This window comes from Drosophila montana, unplaced genomic scaffold (genome assembly GCF_035044405.1).
Source record: "Drosophila montana isolate Dmon_TW-CO22-7 unplaced genomic scaffold, ASM3504440v1 contig_3848_1, whole genome shotgun sequence".
Taxonomy (NCBI): Eukaryota; Metazoa; Arthropoda; class Insecta; order Diptera; family Drosophilidae; genus Drosophila; species Drosophila montana.
In genome coordinates, this window is record NW_026998720.1 from 3,865,877 (window position 1) to 3,888,042 (window position 22,166).

The 22,166-nt window shown below is 38.3% G+C and overlaps 1 protein-coding gene, 2 long non-coding RNA genes and 2 other non-coding genes across 5 annotated transcripts; 4 read left to right on the top strand and 1 right to left on the bottom strand.

Moving 5' to 3' along the window:
• Nucleotides 1-537: 537 nt before the first annotated feature.
• LOC135438497 (uncharacterized) lies at nucleotides 538-1,358 on the bottom strand. Its single transcript, XR_010437889.1, has 2 exons — nucleotides 798-1,358; nucleotides 538-739 (listed from the first exon to the last, which is right to left on the bottom strand). It is a non-coding gene; the product is annotated as an uncharacterized LOC135438497 (long non-coding RNA).
• A 1,081-nt stretch (nucleotides 1,359-2,439) lies between these two features.
• TRNAL-UAG (transfer RNA leucine (anticodon UAG)) lies at nucleotides 2,440-2,519 on the top strand. Its single transcript has one exon. It is a non-coding gene; the product is annotated as a tRNA-Leu (tRNA).
• Nucleotides 2,520-2,987: 468 nt separating this feature from the next.
• On the top strand, nucleotides 2,988-3,067 carry TRNAL-UAG (transfer RNA leucine (anticodon UAG)). Its single transcript has one exon. It is a non-coding gene; the product is annotated as a tRNA-Leu (tRNA).
• Nucleotides 3,068-5,538: 2,471 nt separating this feature from the next.
• LOC135438492 (uncharacterized) lies at nucleotides 5,539-13,933 on the top strand. Its single transcript, XM_064696819.1, is given in 7 exon segments — nucleotides 5,539-5,697; nucleotides 6,692-7,328; nucleotides 7,906-8,500; nucleotides 11,350-11,953; nucleotides 12,784-12,880; nucleotides 12,941-13,239; nucleotides 13,302-13,933. Coding segments are annotated over 7 exon segments (2,709 nt in total). The 5' UTR covers nucleotides 5,539-5,639; the 3' UTR covers nucleotides 13,721-13,933.
• Nucleotides 13,934-18,620: 4,687 nt separating this feature from the next.
• Nucleotides 18,621-19,294, top strand: LOC135438520 (uncharacterized). Its single transcript, XR_010437891.1, has 2 exons — nucleotides 18,621-18,909; nucleotides 18,972-19,294. It is a non-coding gene; the product is annotated as an uncharacterized LOC135438520 (long non-coding RNA).
• Nucleotides 19,295-22,166: the final 2,872 nt, after the last annotated feature.

Here is a 22,166-nt window from a genome sequence, read left to right on the forward strand (position 1 = left end):
AGTATTTGGCGTTGGCTTTGGGCTTTGAGTAGGCTAGGCGCATGATAACATTGTCGGCTGGTTGAATCTTAAATGCATTCTTTTGGCGGTTTTTGGTCACCAAATTCTCAAAGTTGGCCTGTATAGAAATTGAAATAAATTAATATTTCCAAATATTTTTGCCTTATAATAATACTTATTTTGCCTTACAAATTTGTTTCGCATGTTTTCCTCCATTGACTTAGGGGCATGTGCTTCTAGTCTTAACATAAGCCCCATCAATAGAACCATATAAATAACTTGAAGCATTGTTTGGCTACTGAGAAGTTGCTTTTACAGTTTTCTAAAATGTTTAAAGTTTTCGTGTAACCAGAAAATCCATTTGTTTCGGTTAATATTAATTTGTTTCACTTTAATTGGGGTTAATTTATTATTATATAGATTTGTTTTTTCATTTCAATAGTTTAGTGTGGATTTAAGTTTGTGAGTTTCCACTTTTCTTATTGTTTATGTGTCTTGGACTCGATGCATACCTAACCCTACTTAACATTAGTTAAGTTATGTTTTTACTTTTTCATCATTTTATTGCTTATTTTGGTGTTTTGACATTGTTGAATTGATACGAGCTTTTGTACGTCCTGTTTTTCCTTTTCCGTGTGAAATCAAAGTACATGGAATAGGTCTGTCCATTAGCTACATGTATCTCACGGTTGTTGTTGTTCTCGTTGGCCTCGTTGCTTACAGCTTCACCAAATTTTGCCTGAAATACAAAAATATTATATATATTTAAAGATGATAAAGTGCTGGGCAGAGCGTACAAATTCTTTTAATATGAGCTCGCTTTCCGCCACGCTTATGTTATGCCGCGGGCTTTCCAAATTTCTTGCCATGTGCTCCATTACGAACTCCAGGCGACCCAACTTATAAGCCTGAGTTGCTGGCTGATCGATAAGCATGAGATATACAACCGATATAATTTGAGCCGATATTGCAGATGACATTTTCTCAGTTGGCAGATCGCAAGCTGTCTGGGCCCAAAAAAGTCTTGATGTGAAATGTTAGTTTAACGCTTTTCACGGCCCATTTGCAACGCTTGCGTCAACTTCAAACTCAATTTGAGGCGCAGAAATGTGTCAAATGTGTTGAATGTGAATGAGCGTGGAGGGTGTGTGTGTGTGTGGCAAAGTCAAGACGAGAGGCCCTAACCCCCGTGGTGACCGGGTTATGGACCGTTTAAGTCGCAAACGTTGTGCATTTATTGTGATTTTTATGCAGCTCGCCAGCGTTTTAATAGATTTTTGCATAAAACGCTTCCCAGGGTTACCGTTACTCACTTGCCTAATGTAAACAAGTTATAAAACGCTCGTAAATCGCGACAAAAAAATATACGAAACTATAACGTCATAAAAATGCTATAAAATATGCTACCGTCTAAAAAAAGGGCAACCTTTTTTTATGCCATTTGCGAATTTGCGAAATGCACAAATCGTAAAACAACAACAAAAACAACGGGGTGTGCGGCCAGAACTTGTCGACCCCAAAGGGCGCAGAGCTGGCGAAGGTGTAAGCGTTTGCATCTGTATCTTAGCCTAACATGGCCCCTGCTCTGACCCCTGCCCCTGTGCCCTGCTCATTATCACAAAATCAAAATGCGTTTGTCAATGAATTAGAATGGCTCTGATGTAGATGTTGGGTCGTAAAACGTTTTGGCATTGTTATTGTTTGGGTTTATAGTATTTTTTGACCAAGACAATCTCAGGATTGCTTAACTAACTGTGCTTATCGTGAAGATACTAGCTTTAGAAAGAGTGTACATAACAGTAAATAATTTGCTCCTTACCTTAACAGTATTACAATATTACAAAATACCTTTATGTATATATTCTCAAAATGTATAATACAATTAACAAATTAAATATTTAAAAATCAAAAACGAAAATAACTTTGTTTTAATATATTTCTTATCCGATATATTTAATTAATCTTATTTTATAAAACCACACACTTGAAAGTTGCATGAATTTTAACTGCATGTAGCAATTTATCTTTGACTCTTAATATGGTTTGATATTTATGCGAACATTATTTTTAATTAATTTAAAAATAATTTTCATATTTTTATTTACTACCAAATCCCAACGACTATTTTATTTATTCAATAAAAAATATATTTTTAATTTAATCATTAGTATTAATTTAATATTTCAAATTTTTTATTTATTGACTTATTATAATATTTAATCGCCGCTGTTAAAAAGCGTATTATGTACAAACGTATTGTCGGTATCAGCAAAAGTAAATGTCATATGTTACTACTTTTCATTGTTGTCTACTACTTTTTTCACATGTACTTCGGCAACACTCGTGAAAATCATCCCCAAAACTATACCAGTATTTTCATACTGTACGACGGTACTGTGCTGTGCCTTCAAGTTGCACATTTGACACGAGGTGGAACAAGGCAGCGTGGCCGAGCGGTCTAAGGCGCTGGTTTTAGGCACCAGTCCGAAAGGGCGTGGGTTCGAATCCCACCGCTGTCAGGTTGAGATATTTTTTCCTTCGCTGACAAGGGTTTTTTGTTTAATTTTCATACATGTTTATGCACATAAACATTTATTTGAATAATATATACTTATATTATATGTTAATTGTAATCACCTTTATATGAACACTCGAGTGTTTGTAATTATAATAAATCACGCAATGTTCACAACGAACTTACAATAAATTTTTTTAAAATATATTATAAATAAATTTAAATTTCAAGATTTAATTGGAAATGCAAATCTATATAAAAAAAAATTAACATTCAGCATAATGATATACAAATTGGCTAGCTTTAGGAATTATTTAAATATAGTTAAGCGTACGTAAGAGTAAATATAAAAAAGCGATAATAATATAAGCAATTATAAATAGATTTGGGTTTGATACTACTTAGAACATTCTATTAACAATAAAAAAGGTAGTGTAAAACTTGTATGCCTGAAATCGGGCAGGCGTCATACGGCAGCGTGGCCGAGCGGTCTAAGGCGCTGGTTTTAGGCACCAGTCCGAAAGGGCGTGGGTTCGAATCCCACCGCTGTCAGGTTCACTTAATATTTTTTCCTCTTTTTGTTGGTGGTGGCAAGCACTACGAATATTGCGCGCTTAATTAGGTCTTCCCATGCCCATTTTCCGGCACAGCCGTTTATCTGGCGTTGACATTTCCCGCGTGCGCTTACTTAACTCTATTTTAACCCTTTCTGCGGTAACATGTTGATCTTGTTAGTAACCCGCAGTGGTCGGTCCAATTTGAAAACGAAATAAAAGGGAAAACGACAGGAAATTAAAGGGTTTTGCGGTTCCATGCAACTGTCCTCGCTGCGGGGCGAATAAATGAATCAAATGTTAAGCAAAACAACTTATCTTATGTTTTATTGCTTTGTTTCTAAGCTAATTGGAACCGCGGACGGCGCTGATTTTCTTTAGACCCATATCTTACAGTTTGAGCTGTAAGCCTTTAAAACTTATTTGGGTTTGCTTGTGTAAGAACATTTAAATACAATTTTAAACACTTAAAAAAAAACACGTTGCCCTGCTTGATCGCAGAGTTCTTTGGAATTACATATGTACATACAATGTGACACTTGCATTTGCTTAGATAGTTCTAAGTAATTAGTAAACGATGTTTTCCAAAGAAATTCGAATTCGATTAAATAGCAATGAAGCCTAAAATTTATATTAACATCATATATGTATTTAGTATATATATCCATATACCCTTATTAGTCACTAACATTTTCTACTCACCTCCACGTGCAATTTTATTTATAGTCGTCGAGACCTCGTATATGCGTCAAACTTTGATACAGTTGCATTTCTTGACAAAAATATGATTAAGAAATCTTAGAAAGTCAACCCGGATTGGAATATCTAGCTTGGGTGTGTATAATAGATTTTAGATGGCTGGTGACTGTAACATTTTTAATATCAAATCATTAAAGAAATCTTAAAAGGTTCTCCTATATCTGTACATATTTAGAATAATTTTTTCATACACAATGTTCGAATTTATATACATGTATATGGTTTAATGTATTATTAAAATAATATAATAAATATAAGTAACTAAATATACTACTAAAAATTGACATACTGCATACCATTTAATACTGTCACACACTATCATGTACATATGTATTTACATAGATAATATTTATCAATAAATTGTTTAGAAAATATGTATGTTTCTGATAGCTAAGGTCTTTTTAGCAATGGGAAAGTCTTTCTGTAGGTTTCAAGTTCTTAATTTAATCAAAGAAATAAACCACATCACAATTACACATGTACACCTAATTCTGTAAATACAAAAATTGAAATTTGTTGTACAAGATTATTTTGGATTTAGCACGATTTAAAATATTAAAATGAATCGGTTTTTTTTTTTCAATTTTTTTTCAAATATTGGGGAATTCTGTTTTTCTGGATACAAGCAAAGTAACTTGCTGTGGACAAATTATTTAAATATGTATATGAACAATTTCGTTTTTACACGGGTTTTTTACTGCATATATATTTTTCTGGATCCCAGCTACCGTGTAGGAACATTAGGTTTTTGCATATTATGTCCATGCATATGCATATTTGTGATTTATGATATGGGAATAATATATGTGGACGGTATGTATTTATTTGCATATTAAGATGCGCTTAAGCGTGCTTGACTTTTGATATTCGTATTTCCCTGCAATTGGCTTTGGACGTTGACTCAGCTGATAGGTTCTAATGGAATTTTTTCCGTGCCATGCCAAATACGCATTAGGAACTTGTTACAAGCTCGAGATGTGTTAGGATAGTCCCCCTGTTGACAAACGCAAGCAGCCGTGTGATTCCCATTGCAAAAAGTCAAATCGAAGCCCTGATTACAGATAACTTTTAACATTTGAACTTTTCGTAGCTTAAATTGTATTCGCATGACAAATGGGCAAATCTGTACAAAATGATTTGTTTGAGAACTACCTAAATTGCCAACCAGATGAGTAAACGAAACGGAGCAATTTAGAATCAATTGACCGGAACTTTGTCAGTCATAATTATGACGTCGCATGCGGATTTCATTGACTCGAGCTGGGCTCTGACATCAGGTTCATTGTACTCGCTGTCAAACTGAAAGATATTTTCCCCGAACATAGACGCATTTTGGTATTTTCGGTGTCACCCAGTGACATGCATTTGTATGCGTATTATGTGTGGCATATATGTACGTTTCTCCAGCAAATTTTGTTAATATTTCCAAGGCTAATTAACTAATAGTAAAGCGTTTTGACCACAAGTTAAGTCCCCTTTGGCCAACAAACGCGGCTCATTGAGGTTTGATTCCAGCTGCTGATTAAGCCGTAAACGATGCTCCGATTGTTTTCGAGTTCTTAACACCGGTTCTCAGACTCAGACTCAGCCTCAGACTCAGACACGTACTCGGCTTCTTCTTGTTTTAACTCTCAGCTAACCCGATCGCTTCGAACTGCGGCTATAAAAGCCCTGCCCTGCCAGCCAACAGCTCACAGTTTCATTTCGCGAGCTAAACGCGTCTAGTCTGGCGGCTAATATATAAAATATAAATATCTATCATAGTCAAATGTTAATATCTTTATCTAGTGCCAAATCTAATTAATACAAAAATGAAATTAATTTTCTTATTGCTGTGCATTTTGGCTGTGGAAAATACAAACGCGCGTTGTAAGTGACGAATTCAAACCAAGAATTCCCTGGCATTAATTAGAAAGTGATTTGTTAAAGAAAAAAAAACCCCCCAAGAACTGGGCGCATCTTCAACGCGCGCTTTTGGGAAAAATGCCTAATCATATATTAATTAATAATTAATAAACAGAAAAAAAACAGTGCGTGCCAAGTTCAATGCCACTTTTACTAATTAAACGTTCCGCGTTGCTCTGAATATGCGTTTTAAGGATTAATCATAATGATCAAGAAAATAAAAAAAGATCTGTAAAGAACGGCATGGCAAAGATTTAATACCCTTATAGACAAATAACTGACGTTTTTTGTCTATGTTATGCAAAAAGTGAAGCTCGTAATTGCTCAGTTCGGCCAAGATATCTTAAATAAATAAAATAAAGAAAGGTTTTCCTGCAAAGCTATGTGATATATAATAATCCGATGTTCCTAAGATTTTGCTTATATGTGAGAAACATTGTGATTCAAGAAAATTTCTTGAAAAACAAAAGAGTTATTCATACAAGACCTTAAGTTTCGGTTGATAATTCTATGCCAGATATATGATATATTAGTCCAATGTTAAAAAGATTAGTTCAAGTATTCTATAAATGAACCCATCGTTCTTATAACAGATATATTATATACTAGTCCGTTGTCAATAAGATTTGGCTCATATGTATGAAGCATAATAAAATTGATAAACGTCAAGATATCTGGCAAAAAAAAGATTTTCATGCATGGAATAAATATTGACCTAGTTCCTATGGCAGTTTTATAATATAGTGATCCGAATAAGGAAATTCTGTTAGTTTATGAGATCATTTCCATTTGTGCGTCACACAGTTCTCGAGCAAATTACAATACCCACTGCATAGGGTATGCAACAATTGTGGTGCAAACGCTGGAATGTCGCTGACTTGGTGGCCTGGCCGCGTGTATTCTGGTCGGTACTTCCCCCAAAACCAGATTTCTGATCGTATTTCTTTTCCCTTTGCAGATGCGCGTTGCATAAATCCCAACCAGCGCGCCGGCCTGTGTGTGCAGATAAATGAGTGCCAGACATTGTATTCGGTGCTGCAGCAGGCGAACCTGTCGCCGACAGAGAAGCAGTTCATCAAGGCCTCCAGTTGTGGTGTGGGCCAAGACAATCGTCCGTTTGTCTGCTGCACCCGGGACACGGGCTATACGCGCAGTCGTCGTGTGACGCCCAACTTTGGGGACTATGCGGACTTCAGTGATCTCAGCGAGGGTTACGATTTTGACTGGAATCGTGCACCCAACACGCCGAGTACTGTGCTTTTTCCCAGCGCTGATCGCCGACCCTGGAGCTTTGGCATTGAGGAGCAGACAGCAGACAGCAGCCGGCTACAGGGCCAGGGCCAGCCCCAACAGGTAGACGGTGCCAGCCTGCTGCCACAGCCGCCCACCTGCGGCGGCGTGACCATAGACAATAAGATATATGGCGGCGAGGATGCTGACCTAAACGAATTCCCCTGGATGGTGCTGCTGGAGTACAGACGCCTGGCCGGCACCGGACTCTCGACCAGCTGTGCGGGCACGCTAATCAACCAGCGCTATGTTCTAACAGCTGCCCATTGCCTGGTCGGACGCATTCTGCGCGAAATTGGACCACTGTGAGTAGAGCAGCCCAGAGAACTGGTTCACTAATTCCTAGTAGTAGTAGTATAACGAAAGTCCGGACGCTTAATCACGCTAACAATTTCACGCATTTCTGCGAATTGAGCAACGCTTTCCAGCAACTAATTACGCGGCGAGGAGTCCCCGCAGCTCAGCTAAACACCTTGTATATGTATTTTTTTTTGTACTTTGCGAGTGGGTCTCTTATTGTTGTTTTTGCTTGACTTAGCGTTTGTTATTGTTTTTTTTTCTAACTTTAAGAATATTAATTAAGTTGGCCAAACCAGATTCAAAGCGTTTAGCTGCTGCTTGTTAACGTGATTCATTCAATGTTGCGCCGGGTGGGCTGCCTGGCTGGGTTGGGGGGTCTGGGGTTCTGGGGCATGGGACGGGTTCAAAGTGGATAACAATTCGTTGCGCTCTTAATTTACTTGACCGGTTGCTTTTTTGGGTGTTTAGCGGCTGGCACGTTCGCACTTTTAAAATTCAATTAGCTATATCTGATTTCCTGCTAAGCAAGCGCCCCATGCTTTAACTCAATTTTCATATTGTTTTATAATTAATTTTTTTTAGTGCCTCCGCGCGTTTGGGCGAGCACGATACGCGCAGTGCAGTGGACTGTCCCGCCGGCGGCGGGCGGCCCTGTGCGCCGGCAGCGCAGCGCTTGGGCGTTGAGGAGATGCGCGTACACGAGCTCTACAAGGAGAAGACGCCCAATCAGGCGCACGACATAGGCCTGGTGCGTCTGGAGCGCAATGTGCGCTACTCGAACAGCATACAGCCCGTCTGTCTGCCCTCGGTGGTGGCGCCGGAAGCAAAGCGTGCCGGACAACAGTACACGGTGGTCGGCTTTGGCCGTACGCTGCAGACCGCACGCAGTCCCGTCAAACAGAAGCTATCGGTGGGCTTTGTGGAGCCGGCGCAGTGCAAGCGCAAGTTCGCCGAGCGCAAGATCAGCATAATGCCGACTCAGATGTGTGCGGGCGGCAAATATGCGCAGGATAGCTGCGACGGCGACTCCGGCGGACCGCTGATGCGCTTCCGCGACAATGCCTGGGTGCTGGAGGGCATTGTCTCCTTTGGCTACAAGTGCGGCCTCAAGGACTGGCCGGGCGTTTACACAAGCGTCGCCGCCTACGACATTTGGATAAAGCAGAATGTGAGAGCCTGAGCGCAGCTCTCTAGCCTAGCTTTAAACTGAAGCTCGAATTGTGATCTTGCCTACATACTCGTTTATATGCATATCAATAACATACTAATTTAACAACTAGGCATAAGTGTTAGCTATTTTAGCCAATAAATATTAAAATATTATACGTATTTTAGAGACAATGCACACAAAGTGAATGAACTGCCTTTTGAAAAACCTTTGGATTTTCCAAAACAATCGCCTGCCATTGACATTGCCACCGCGCTTTAATTGGCCACCGCATAAACATAAGCCACAAGAAAACTTCCGGTAACAACTGGCCACGACAACAGCAGCCGCTGCCTGTCCCGCCTGGTCTGTTGGTCTGTGGACTTTGGCCAAAGCTTTGCGGTTGCGTCTCGTTTCCATGCTAAATGTTGCCTATAAGTATGACGTTTGGAAGTGTATTTTCTGGTCTATATAATTTTATATTTTTAAATCATGACAGGTGTCACTTTATTTAATCACACACAAAGTGTGATTCTTTCCATTGTTGTAATAATTATCTGCAGTCTGTAATTCAAGCAAGACAACTCTTGTTAACTTAAGACTTCACAGCTTAACACTTTACTTTACTTTACACTTTACTCCAGGCGAGGATGTCGCGTTCCAATCTGAGGCTAGTTATTATTGGAGCGACTTCTCCGAAGGAAGTCTAGGATTCGACTAAGCTTATTAAATAGTTGGGTTATTCGGTTATCCTCGTCAAAAATTTAGTAAAATAAAAAATTAATAAGAGTATAACTTACTATTTAAAAAATAATAATAATACCTTAACAACTAAAAAAACATTTCTGCTATTATAATTACTAATGCTAATAATTCTAATAATAATAATTAATTATTAATTATTTAATTATTATTATATTATTATTATCATTATTATTGTTATTACTTTAATTTTTATCATTATTATTTTTATATATATTTATAATGATAATATATATATTATAATAGTAATCATATCTTTTTAACTCTTGAAAAAAAATACATTTTGCTATGCAAACTATAAACATCATTTTTTATAAGATAAAATGTTTTCATAAAATTCATCAAATTTAAACTCTTGATGATTAAAACTGAATTCATTATGAGATATTATTTTTATTATTTTTTAGAAAATTGATAAAACAAAGGCGAGTTTTGCGAATGTGAACAGTGCATAAAATTTGAATGAGACGACAATCAGTAAAGAAAACCTTGACGCTTACTCAGGTGCTCTCACACGCGCCGAATCTCATCTGCAGCAGGGACACTTTAATTATCAGGTTAAGCCAAATTTATATGTTGGATTTTCCGATCCAATGAGTTATTGTCTGTGAGAATGGGATATGTGAGATTTTGAATTGAAAATTGTATAACAAATTTTGTTGCTTCTTAATTTAAAAATTTTATTGCTGCTATCTTTTTAATTGTATTGCTTAACCTTTTTAAAAAAAATAATATTGCTTCTTAATTTTAAAAAATATATGCCTTCGAAATATTGTAAGTTTTATTGCCACAAAATTATTAAAATTTAATTGCATCTAAACCTTTTTTTTTAAATTTTTCAAATTTCATTCCATTTGTTACATTTTGTTGATTCTATATTTGTAATGAATTATTGCTTCTAAATTAGCTAAAATCGTATTGCTGCTAAATTTAAAAATTTATATTGCTTACAAATTTTTACATTTTTTTTTTGCTTTTATATTTATTTGAATTTTATTGCCTTTAATTTTATTGCTTCTGAATTTTTCAAATTTAGTTGCTTCAAAATGTCGTAGATTTTGTTGCTATTAAATTTTTTAAATTTTGAGGTATTTAAATTTTTGAATTTTTAAAATATTCTTGCATTATAATTTTAAACTCTTTATTGCTTCTGAACCCTGTAAATTATATTGCTTCTGTATTTTATGAGTTAAAAATTTTTTTGTCTATTTTATTTGTTTAAATTTCATATCTTCCAAATTAATAATATGTCTTACTATTTATTTATTTTTGAATTGTTTACATTTTTACATCTATGGATAGATATATCAAACGCGTAGCCAACTTAAGACAGACTACGCTATTTTTTTCGAAATGGACTACATGAGCTACACGACATGACAGATCTGACAGATCAAAACTTGAAGCAATTGGACTATGTGATCTTCAGTTCAAAGCTGTCGAAAGCTTTTGACATCATTTAAAAAAAGCTCCTCCTAAAAGTAGGCAATGCAAAGGCACAGTTCGAGCCGCGAATGAAAGTGAAAACAGAAAAAAAAAACATGAATTGGCTGCACAGCTGAGAGCTGATTGCATAACCGGACCCGGGTACCAGTTAGCGAGCGGGCAGCAACAACAACAACGCCTGACCGTTGCTCCCGTTTCGTTGACGGCGATTGCAGTTTTGGGCTCGTTTTGGTGTCACAAGCTGCGGGGGCGGCGACGGCGGGCTTAAACAGTCGCTGCTGTCGTTTATTTATTTATATATTATTTGATTTTATTTTTTGGCACTCCGAGCTTCGGCTCTTCCGAGTCGCAGCTGAGGTTTCGGTTTCGGTTGCGGCTGCGGTTGCCGCTGAGGCCGTTGCGCGCAGCATTCAAATTCGATTTTAATACACGGCCGAGCGTTCACGCGAGCGGATTCACTTTTGTGTGCGTTTTCATTCAGCCGCTCGACAATCGACAAACGACATACGCGACATTCGTGACATTCGCGACATTTGCTTTTTGCCAGTGCACGCGTTCGCGATTGCGTATACGCCGTGTTGCCCCCTTTGGCCCCGCTGTTTGTTGTCACACATTGTTTGCAGCTTGAGGCCTGTTCGCAATCGATTGGAAATCGCATTGTTTGACTTGAATTCAGCCGATCGCTGATGTACCCGTACCCAAAGATCGGCGCATTGTGGGCGGCCAGCGCCCTTGCCCTACTCGTCGGCGCAGCCAATGCTCAGCCAGAGCCGGCGCGCCAGGCCTGCGACATACCCAACGAGACAAAGCGTGGCGTCTGCGTGCCGGTGAGCCAGTGCGCCGCCTATTTGCAGGTGCGCAATGTGACCAACCTGAGCTCGGAGCGCGTCAACTTTCTGAAGAAGGTGCAGTGCGAGGTGGAGACAACAGCAACGGCAACTTCAAATTCAACGGCAACGGCAACAGCAAATGCTGATGCTGCAGATGACGATTCGAATGAGTCCGCCTACAAGCCGCTTGTCTGCTGTCCGGCAAATGGCCAGGATTATCTCTATCCGGTCATACAGTTCTCCAAGTTCGAGTATCGTCGCTTTTTGGATGTCACCGCGCGCTTCAAGCGGAAGAAGCTTAAGCGACGCATCCAAACCGTCGAGCCCAGCACGGGCTTCAATCTGTTGAACGAGTGCGGCAAACAGGTCACAAATCGCATCTATGGCGGCGAAATAGCTGAACTGGACGAATATCCTTGGCTGGCATTGTTGGTCTATCATTCGAGTAAGTTATGAGCTCTATATGCATTTATGTGGCATCTTGATTGGAGACTCACACTAAAAACTGAAGACCTTTCTTCACTAGTCTCACAATTGAAAAAAAAATTTCAGAGATTTTGTTCTTTGAATTTTTAAGGATTCTTATGTATTAAGTTAAAACAGCCTTTGTATGCTATATACATAAAAGTGACTTTATTAAAACTTGGAGCAAAAAGTAGCATAAATTGTGTTTTAATAATAAACAAATCCAGAACCAATCCTAGAACCAGCAAAATTAAAATCTTATAGAAATTAAAAATAGGTCTACAACTATTGATATACACCAAGACTTCGACAACACGAGAAATCGTGCTTCGAATATTTATTTTAAAAATCAAAGTAATTAAACAACATTTTTTTAAAATATTTTTAAGAAACAATAATATACTGATCGATTGAATTAATTAAAAACACGTTTCATAAAAAAAGTGTGATATTCCTCAAAATATTAATATTTAAGCTTATAGCTCCCTTGTAATAATATTTTTTTATATTTATATATATATATATATATTATATATTATATATTTATATTTTATTTTAGTCCAAGAGTTTGGGAATAGTTTAGAAATGATAATTTGCTATATTACAATAATTTCTGATTTGTTAAATTTTTGGAAATATAAAAATAAAATATTAATTTTGTTATTAATATTTCAAAGACTTCAACAAGTTTTAAATACTTGGCCAATTACCTTTATTATTATATATATATATATATGTATATTTATTTATGACATTTAAAAATAGTAATTAAATCATTTTTTATTAATATATTATTACCTTCACCCACAGATGACTACGGCTGCAGCGGCGCTCTGATCGACGATCGTCACATTCTGACTGCCGCCCACTGTGTCCAAGGCGAGGGCGTGCGCGAGCGGCGCGGCTTGTAAGGCTATTGAGCCAGGAATATATAGCTTCTATTGAATAAATCGATTTCTACTTCCAGAAAACACGTGCGTCTGGGCGAGTTTAATGTCAAGACAGAGCCGGACTGCATTGAGGAGCCAAACTATTTGAGCTGTGCAGACGCGGCACTGGATATTGCATACGAGCACATACACGTGCATCCGGAATACAAGGAGTACTCCAGTCACAAGTACAACGATATAGCCATAATCCGTTTGAAGCATCCGGTTAGTTTCACGCACTTCATCATGCCCATATGCCTGCCCAATCAGAGCGCCCAGACGCCGCTCATCGAGGGCCAAATGTTCTCCGTTTCCGGCTGGGGACGCACCGATCTCTGTAAGTGTGGCTTAGCATCAAGTGGAACTGCCTGGTTAACTGTTTTTTACGTTTTCTTTCAGTCAACAAGTACTTTATCAACACGCACAGCCCCATCAAACTAAAGCTGCGCATACCCTATGTGTCCAGCGAGAACTGCAGCAAGATGCTGGATCTGTACGGCGTGCGTCTTGGCCCCAAGCAGCTGTGCGCCGGCGGCGAGAGGGCCAAGGATACGTGTGCCGGCGACAGCGGTGGTCCGCTCATGTTCTTCGATCGCCAGCATTCCCGCTGGGTGGCCTACGGCATTGTAAGCTACGGATTTACGCAATGCGGAGCCGGGCCTGGAGTTTATACGTCTGTCTTGAGCTATATTAGCTGGATCGAGAGCATTATCAAGCCGTAGGAAGAAAGACAGAGAGAGAGAGAGAGGGAGAGAGAGAGAGATATGTGGAGCGTTGACGTCATATTTGGTTTTGGAGACATTTCAAATACCCAATAACAGCTGGCGCCTAGTTGAGGGGGCTGGGCGGCGGGGCGTGCAATCCACGGAACTGTCTCTAAATATTTGTACATATTTTGCTAATTATCTAACAGTAAATTACTGTGTGTGTGCGTGTGTGTGTGTGAGTGTGTAGGCGTATGCGTGTGTGAGTTAACAAAAGTCTGAAAAACATGTTTCTATTTAAATAAGCTATTAAAATATTTACACACACTAGCGCGTTTCCAATTAATCAAATGCCAGAAAAGTTTCAAGACCTTAACTGGCCTTGGCTCTGCTCCAGCTGCAACTGGAGCTTGATTTGTGGCTGCCTCAAAGATGACTCAACGCGCGGAGCTTTGCTGCAAAAACATTAAATATAAAAAGTAAACAAATTACAACAAAGAAGAGTTTAGTTTCTTGCCCGTTGGGTACTCGCACTTAGTAAGCAGCGCGTGCCCTTGAGCCAGCGGGGTGTGTCTATTGGGAAGAGGCGAAACGTAAAGAAAATGGCCAACAGACAGCTGGATGGGCAGCTGAACAGCCAGCCAGACAGTTATATAGACAGGCAGTCAGCTGTTTCACTTTTTACATCCCTGCTGCAGCTGGTTTAACTTGATATTGCAGTTTTCGTATACCCTACCAGAGGATGCTATCATGTTTTAACGAAATATGTAACGCACAGAAGCAGGCATATCTGAGTCCATAACGGACACTCCTATAAAGCGGACACAACTCTTGGACAGACATTAGGAATCAGGACATCAGGAATCACACTATGAATCAGATCATATCAATTACCAATGACACCTCTACTAGCGGATTCTTCTTTAGAGCGGACAAACATTACCCGACTATCGCTGTCCACAAAAGAGAGTTTTCACTGCGTATATATTCTAGTTCGTATTCGTGTCCGTCTGTCTGTCTTATCCGCCTGTCGGTCAGTTTCTGTGAAAAATAGTATTTTAATATTTAAAGTAATGTAAATGAAAGATTGTTATTTTTGCTGTATATAAACTTATGTCCAAGTCGAGTCATTATATCATATAGCATAATAGCATTATTCTTCAAAAATGTAGTTCATTTATAAACAAATATTGTTTCAATTTTATTTTAAGATCTTAAAATAACAAAAACCTAGTGAGAATAAAGATAAAGAAAAAAAGAAAATAAGAATCCATGTTAGAATACTATCTTATCTTTTCAAGGTTTAAAATAATTATACTGCAATATATACAATAATATAATAAATTAAATTATAATTTAATAATACAAGGTTTAACATGCTTCTAAAATGAAAAAAATTCTATTATTTCGGAAATGCTATATCTATAGTTCTATAATATTATTCGCTATAACAAGAGCTATAAAAAAAATTAAGTTTTTGATTCAATAGCTTTGCTGATTATCAACAAATCTTGAGTAAATTCAACAATTTTGATCTACCTCAATAAATCTTTAGGAAATTCTCTAATTTTCCCATATACTTATTAGATTCGAACCATGCATAGATTCATACCATACAGATACCTCGGGAACGGTAGGTTAAAAATTGTTTAAAAAACTTTGTCTTCAAGCTTACTGGGAAATATTGGAACAAGATAGGTGTACTATATCACATAGCTTCCATAGGAAGAATCGCTTCAAAAAGAAAGTTGAAAATATTATAAGGTATTCGATCTTCGTCACTCCATAGTACAAGCTTTTTCTTGATTTTTTGTTGTTGATCGTCTTTTGATGTCGTCATTGATTGCCACACTTTGCTTTCACTCGTCATTCGCGTGTACTCCAGACCTGGCTCAACGTTGGCTCAACGCTGGCTCTGCTGCGGCAAATATTGAGCGTGAACAGTGATGCAACGCAGACCAAATGAAGACGAGTCGGGCTCGAGTGCGGGCCAGGCCAAGAGACAAGCTAAAGCCAACTGCCCAAATTCAAATCGATGCCATTCATCAGGCCAAGCCGAGTTGGCCAAAAATAGCCGCAGACAGAGCAAGGCATTTGTATGCACAGTTAGGTTAGCCGCTGCGATTCGAACTGTGCCACTGACCAAAATTGGTCTCTGGCCAACTCTGAATGCTGATGATCATCATGTTGTAGTTGTTGTCATTATTGTTGTTGTTGTTGCTGCTGCTGATGATGATGATGAAGTGTGCGTCAGCGTAGTGAAAGTGAACTTGACTCTTTGACGGGCTGCTGCTCGACTGCGGCTGCTGCTGTTGATGTAAATGTTGTTGTTGATGTTAATGTTAATGTTAATGCTGTGCATGCACATGTGTGCGTGTATGTGTGTGTAATATGCCGCATTAAAATTCATGATGATGTTTATCAGGCAGAAGAAGACAGCGCGACGCTTTTGCTGTATTTGTTGTTGTTGCTGCTGCTGCTATCGCTGTTTGCGCTGCTCATTACGAAGCTTTGCTGATTTTTGGTTAACCTTGAACTACATAAATATGTATGTATATAGATGTATACATAAATAAATATTATACAAACGAATGCAAAGAAATTGGCAAACATTTTTGACATTGAATACTATCAATGAAATTGAAATCAAAAATTAACACCTAATAATTTAATTCGGTGTATATTAATAATTTCATTTATTTTTTTATGTAATCTCTGTATATTAAACAGTTTGCACGACGATTTGTTCTTCATTCGATTGATTTTAAGCTTATTTTTAAATATCTCTGTAGAATTTAACTTAAGATATAAGCTTTCAACGGGCGGGACCTGGATGAAAAAGTTATTTCTAACATTTTAAGCATAAACATTCCAGGGGCAAGGCTGGGTAGTACCCGCGATATGTACATACATATTTTTGTGTCTATGCATGTAGAGCATGTATATATGTATGAATGTATTTATGTATATATGCATGTATGTATGTATGTATGTGAGTGTATAGTTGTATGTATGTGTTTGTGCATGTGTGTATATGTGTATGCATGTAGTTATCTATGCATGTAATTACTGATGCATGTATTATGTAGTATGTATTTAGTTAAAAGGCCAATTAAAAGTAGTCTTTACTTATTCCCTTCTACGCGATTCTCATGAATTCTAGTAAGTTTCATGGGCTTCACTTCAAGTGGAGGAGACGACGGCTTTAATATTAGAGGAAGCGACTTAAGCAAAGGAGGGGACGGCGACTTAAGTTTAGGAGAAGGCGGCGGCTTAAATATTGGAGGAGACGGCAAATTAATTAAGGATCAGGCGGCGGGTTAAGTATCACGGAAGCGGCGACTTAAACAAAGGACGAGGCAGCGGCGGCTTATACAATGAAGGAGACAGCTACTTTAACTAAGGAGGAAGCGGATTCAACTATGGAGGAGGCAGTGCCAATGGCTTTGACGGAGGCTACTGAAAAACAAGTACGTATTGTAAGCAAACAATGTCTTATTGTATTTAAAAGTAACAACGATTAAAATCGTATTAAATAATGTTAGTTTCTATGTATTTGTATTTAAATATATGCGTATGTTGAGCTGAGCTGAAAATAAGAAAAAAACGCATTTATAAATTTAGCTCTACTCTCGCGATTCTCACTAATGCAAGCTGCTATATAGAAAGAAAATTGAGAGAAAAAATATATAGACCGATTTGTGAATAGATTAACATATGGATATAAAGATAATTAACTAAAAATTGTTAAATAAGTGACCTTTTAGGCCATCTGTCGCTTTGAGTACCCCACAGCAATTTAGCAGCCAGCGCTAACCGCAAAAACTGAAAAATGAGGAGGAACTGAAAAACTGTATGCATTAAGGGCAAGCAACTGATTCGCTTGAAGTACAATAGAGGGAAAAAGCTGCCACGCCCACGAAGTTGCCAATAAAGCCAATTTGTATTTATGGACGACAAAAGGTCGTCTAATCAATTTATAAGTCTGAGCCACCCTCCATTTGATAATTGAGTTACGTAACGTTTTTGCCGCTGCGGCTTTTGTGTAAAAAGTTTGTTTGGACAAAATTGGAAAATTAAAAGGTAGACTCCATAAAATTAGCCATATGGCATGAGCTAACTCTACAGGTGCAGAACCGTTGACTGTAAACGCTTCGAGCTGGCTTTATTATATGTTTCGTTCTTTTTATGTCCTTGGCAATTGGTTTTCTATTTATTTGCAGCTGAGCACCCAAATGCATAACGATAAAAGTTTATCGATTTGTTAATTTCGCGCTGCTCATATCAATAAATGCGACAGACGTTGACATGCCGTTAAATGTCACAGGACGGGACAATACAGGACATTCGGGGCACAGGATACAGCCATCAAATGCTTTGCATGACAAGCACATGCGAACCAGGGGAAACAGGGGTAAGAGCAAGGGTAACTCACACAGCATTTGGGCGAAATTGTTGTGGAAATTCAATGAAATTAGAATGTAAAAAAAAGGAAATATAGCGAAATGTGTGCAGCAGATCGGTTTCATTAGTTAATGGATTCTCAATCGAATTACAGAAAAAATAAAAACAGAATTAGTGCCAAGTGGGAGGGCAAAAAGTCATACAATATGAGTTCTTATCGGAGTTAAGGCGTTTTGCCTCTTATGAACCGAACGGAAAGCATAAAAAAGAGCACACTTTACAAAACCGAAGCTTCAATACACTTTCTTCATAAGTGAAAGCGACTAAAGAGGTTTTTAAATTGATTAAAATGGAAGAGTCCGGGGCTTGGAACTATTCAAGTCAGGTTTCATCTTTAATATATATTAATCGTATCCTACTCTGGTAACTTTGATTTTCAATATTTATTCGAAAATTAGGTGAAGAACTTATAAGTAAAAATGGCTTCATAAAAATATGATCAATTTCATAGCCCCAGGTTAAAATTCAGACTCTAATTTTTAGAATTTCTTAAAGGGTCTGACACAAAATAAAAAAATATTTTTAGACTTATTCTTTTGGCAGCCTCTATTTAATAGATAATTCGACTTGCGTCAGCGGATATAGGGTATAATCAGTATATACACTGCAAAGACACTTGATTATCTGCTCTGCGGCTCAAATAACTGTCGATTCTGAAGTCAACAATAACAAATGAACATTCCCCATGTAACACTTGAACTTAGTGCACGCATAAACTGACGGATCGCCATAAAATATATATAGTAAATCAAGGCCTAATGTGGCGCGTTTGCTTGATATTAGCTCTATTGAGTGGATATTTCCTGCTTGTTGAGAGCAATCAGCGGAACTCTGTAGAGGTGCGTAGTTGCAGTCGTTGAATGTCACTTGCATCTACTTTCCACAATTCTTGTTCCCGCAGTATGTAAGTGGTCATACCCAGACACTGTCTCAAGAAGGACCCGCCGCGATTATGTTTGGAAATCCGCGTCCCACTTACTTTGGTCGGCACGGATGGCGACAGATGCAGGGCCAGGACAAAAAGTATAAAGGCGCGCGCAACAGGCAAAGGAAGCACAGGAATGGCCCAACTAGAGCGACTACGAAGAAGTCTTTCAAGCATAAATTATTGTATAAAGTGAATGTGCATTAAACGTGGCGCCCCAAAAGTATGCAATAAAACGAAAGAACAGAAGAGTATTATTAAACTCTAACTGTGAAATACTGAATACCCTACTAAACTTACAGCATGAATTGGATTTTTATAATGTCTGGTATATGTAATTATATTGATATTAATATCTTTATAGATCACTAGCGGATAATTTAAATCTACCGTCTTGATTTGCGCTTCCATTAATATGTTTATTTATATGTTTAAAATTCATAAAATGACATCCCAAATGTTGGAATCAACAGTTCAAATGAAAAAGCCGAAAAATAAACTTTCGTTCATTGAACCCGCATTTTTTATTCAAGAGCGGTGAACCCTCTGAAAACCTATCAAATTAATTCTCACAAAGATCTTTGAAAATGATTTTGGTTTAGGTTTATGGCTTAGGCTGTGCGTTGATCACTAATCAGCCAGTCAGTCAGTCAGGAGAAACAGTTTTATCTATAAAGAAAGCAATTGTATCCTAGTTCCCAGTCAGAATCAGATCTAGTTATTCTAACCTATGGAACTCTTAGTTTTTAATTATGGCGTCTTTATTAACTGAAGCATTATAAGATTGCTCAAACTATTTTCGGGCACAGAGCTGCAAACTTAAAGCAAAATTGTAGTTGCTTCCGGGTTTGATTAGGGTCTGTTTAAAACATGCAGTCTTGTTCCTTAAATTGCAGGAAGAGAGTCATTCCGTCTTCTGAACAAGAAAGGCTCATGTTCGCACTTTAGAATTTTTAAATATCTAAGTCTTAGCTGATAGATAAAATAGAAGCTTATAAATATGGATAGTTTTAAAGTTAATCACTATGCAATCAACAAAAAGTGATAACACGTCTTCATGGGTTCATGTTGTTTGCCTTAACGAGTTTGTTGTTTCAATTGAAATCCCACCCAGAAGGGCATACAATCCTCTGCAGGGTCAACTGTACGCTGTGGCGTATAGCTCAGTGGCACGTGGCGCTAACGCAAAATCAACAAAATCTGTAAATATAAACAGCAATAGACATTAGATTTTTAATCAACGTGAGCATAATGGAAAAACGGGAAAACCTTCAATGATAATAATCACACAACACACGCGACTCGTGATGCAAAATTATGACTTTCATATTGTGCGAAAATTGTGTCGGCAAATTTGCATATTGCCAGCGAATCGCCTGTATACCCCCCTCCCCCTCCACAATGAATCGAGTTGTTCAATATTTATTAAAAATTAGCAACAAGCTGTTGAAATGAGTGGAAAACCATTTGCGGGTGGTGGAAAAGTGTGAGAGGCTGCTGATGCGAATCGCACCGTCGACTTCGCTTCCTTCCGTCTATCTCATTTGCGAGAGGAGGGTTGGCAGCGGGGCAAACGTAAAAAAAACGTGTGCAAATTATGAATTTTCCCTTATAATTGTGCAGACTGTACAGTGAGACTATGCATATTTATTTTATTGAAATTATATTGCTGACAACAATCGCCCAATGTGCCGGAAGTAATGCAATGAATTCGCCAGCACTCCACCTTACAGAGAAGGTGAAAGGTCTGCCCTGCAATCTAAGGCAGTGGGTCAAAGCCGCAGGGCAGAGTCCACGCAGTCCACACAATAAAAAGAATATTTAATTCCAATTTGGTGGCCCACAAAAAACACAAATTTGCATACGAAAAACTAATTATAAACATTTTGTAACATTTTCTTTAAAATGAATGCATTCTTTTTTTTCTACAACTAATTGAAATTTTGAACTGCTGAGCAAACAGAAGGCGGGTGGGCGTGAGGCAGGGGGTGTAGCTAAACAAACAACGACATATGTATGTGAATGTGTGGCTGGGGGGTTAGGTGGGGTGGGGCATGGCAACGGGGTGCTTGTTAGCTGTACAACCAGATGACAAATTCGTGTCATTTAAGCAACGCACAAATAAATAAATAAGCAGGGAGGCGTTCCATATGTGTGTTTGCGTGCGTGCGTGTGTATGTGCGTGAGTGTGTGACGCAACACTTGTGTCTTTTGGCAATTTGCCCCAAAACTCGAGTGCCACTCGCTGTGGCAAGACAGCTTCAATTTGCAGCTGCATCAAGTTAGGCAACATTTTTTGCACATTAGCAAAGCGACACTTGAAGTTGAAAGTGCTGCTGATAATGCGACAAAACTACCGAAGAGCCAAGAGCACTTGAAGCTGTCAGCGAGTTACTTGCCACACACACACGTACACGTACACACACACAGACACACCTACTTGCCACAGTCAGCGGCATGTTTGCCAAAAATATTTTCAAAGTCAAATACAATTTGATAGCAGCAGCAGACAATGCCAAAGCCTCGCCCTGGGCGCGCCCAACTACGAGCAACGAGATTGAGATTTTCTGGAATATGGCAAAAAAGGGACCACATGTGGCCAGCTCCATTTGTTGCCACTGCTGCCCTTTGTGTGGCTGTGCGGCTGTGTGGCACACAGCGACCCGCCTAACTATTATGCAAATAACATTAATTGTTTTGCCAAACAAAAGGGCGAAATCGCAGCGGAAATTGGAAATGTGAACTGTTCTCGTACCCAAAAATACAAAACACACACACACACCCAATTCTGGCCAAGTGATACAATTTTTGAGCCGCTAACCCTAAATCTATAGAACTATAAACGCCAAACGCCACATGTAGTCCCAAGAGGTAAAATGATGCTGGAAAAGCGATTCATTTAAATTTGATATGGCATGCTTAAAATCGAAATTGTGGCAGTCATATACATATATAAGATAAAAGGTACAGTCCCAACATCAACAACAACAACTACGACAACAACAGTAATAACAACCCCATAAAGCATTTGACGGTCCATTCGCGGGTAGTTAAAAGACAGAAACACCACCACCACCACCGCGCACATTTTTTGGGTTACGAGGTGAAAATCCTGCAAACTCAGCAAGAGCTCTCAGACACTTTAAGATGCTACACTCAAAAAAAAAATAT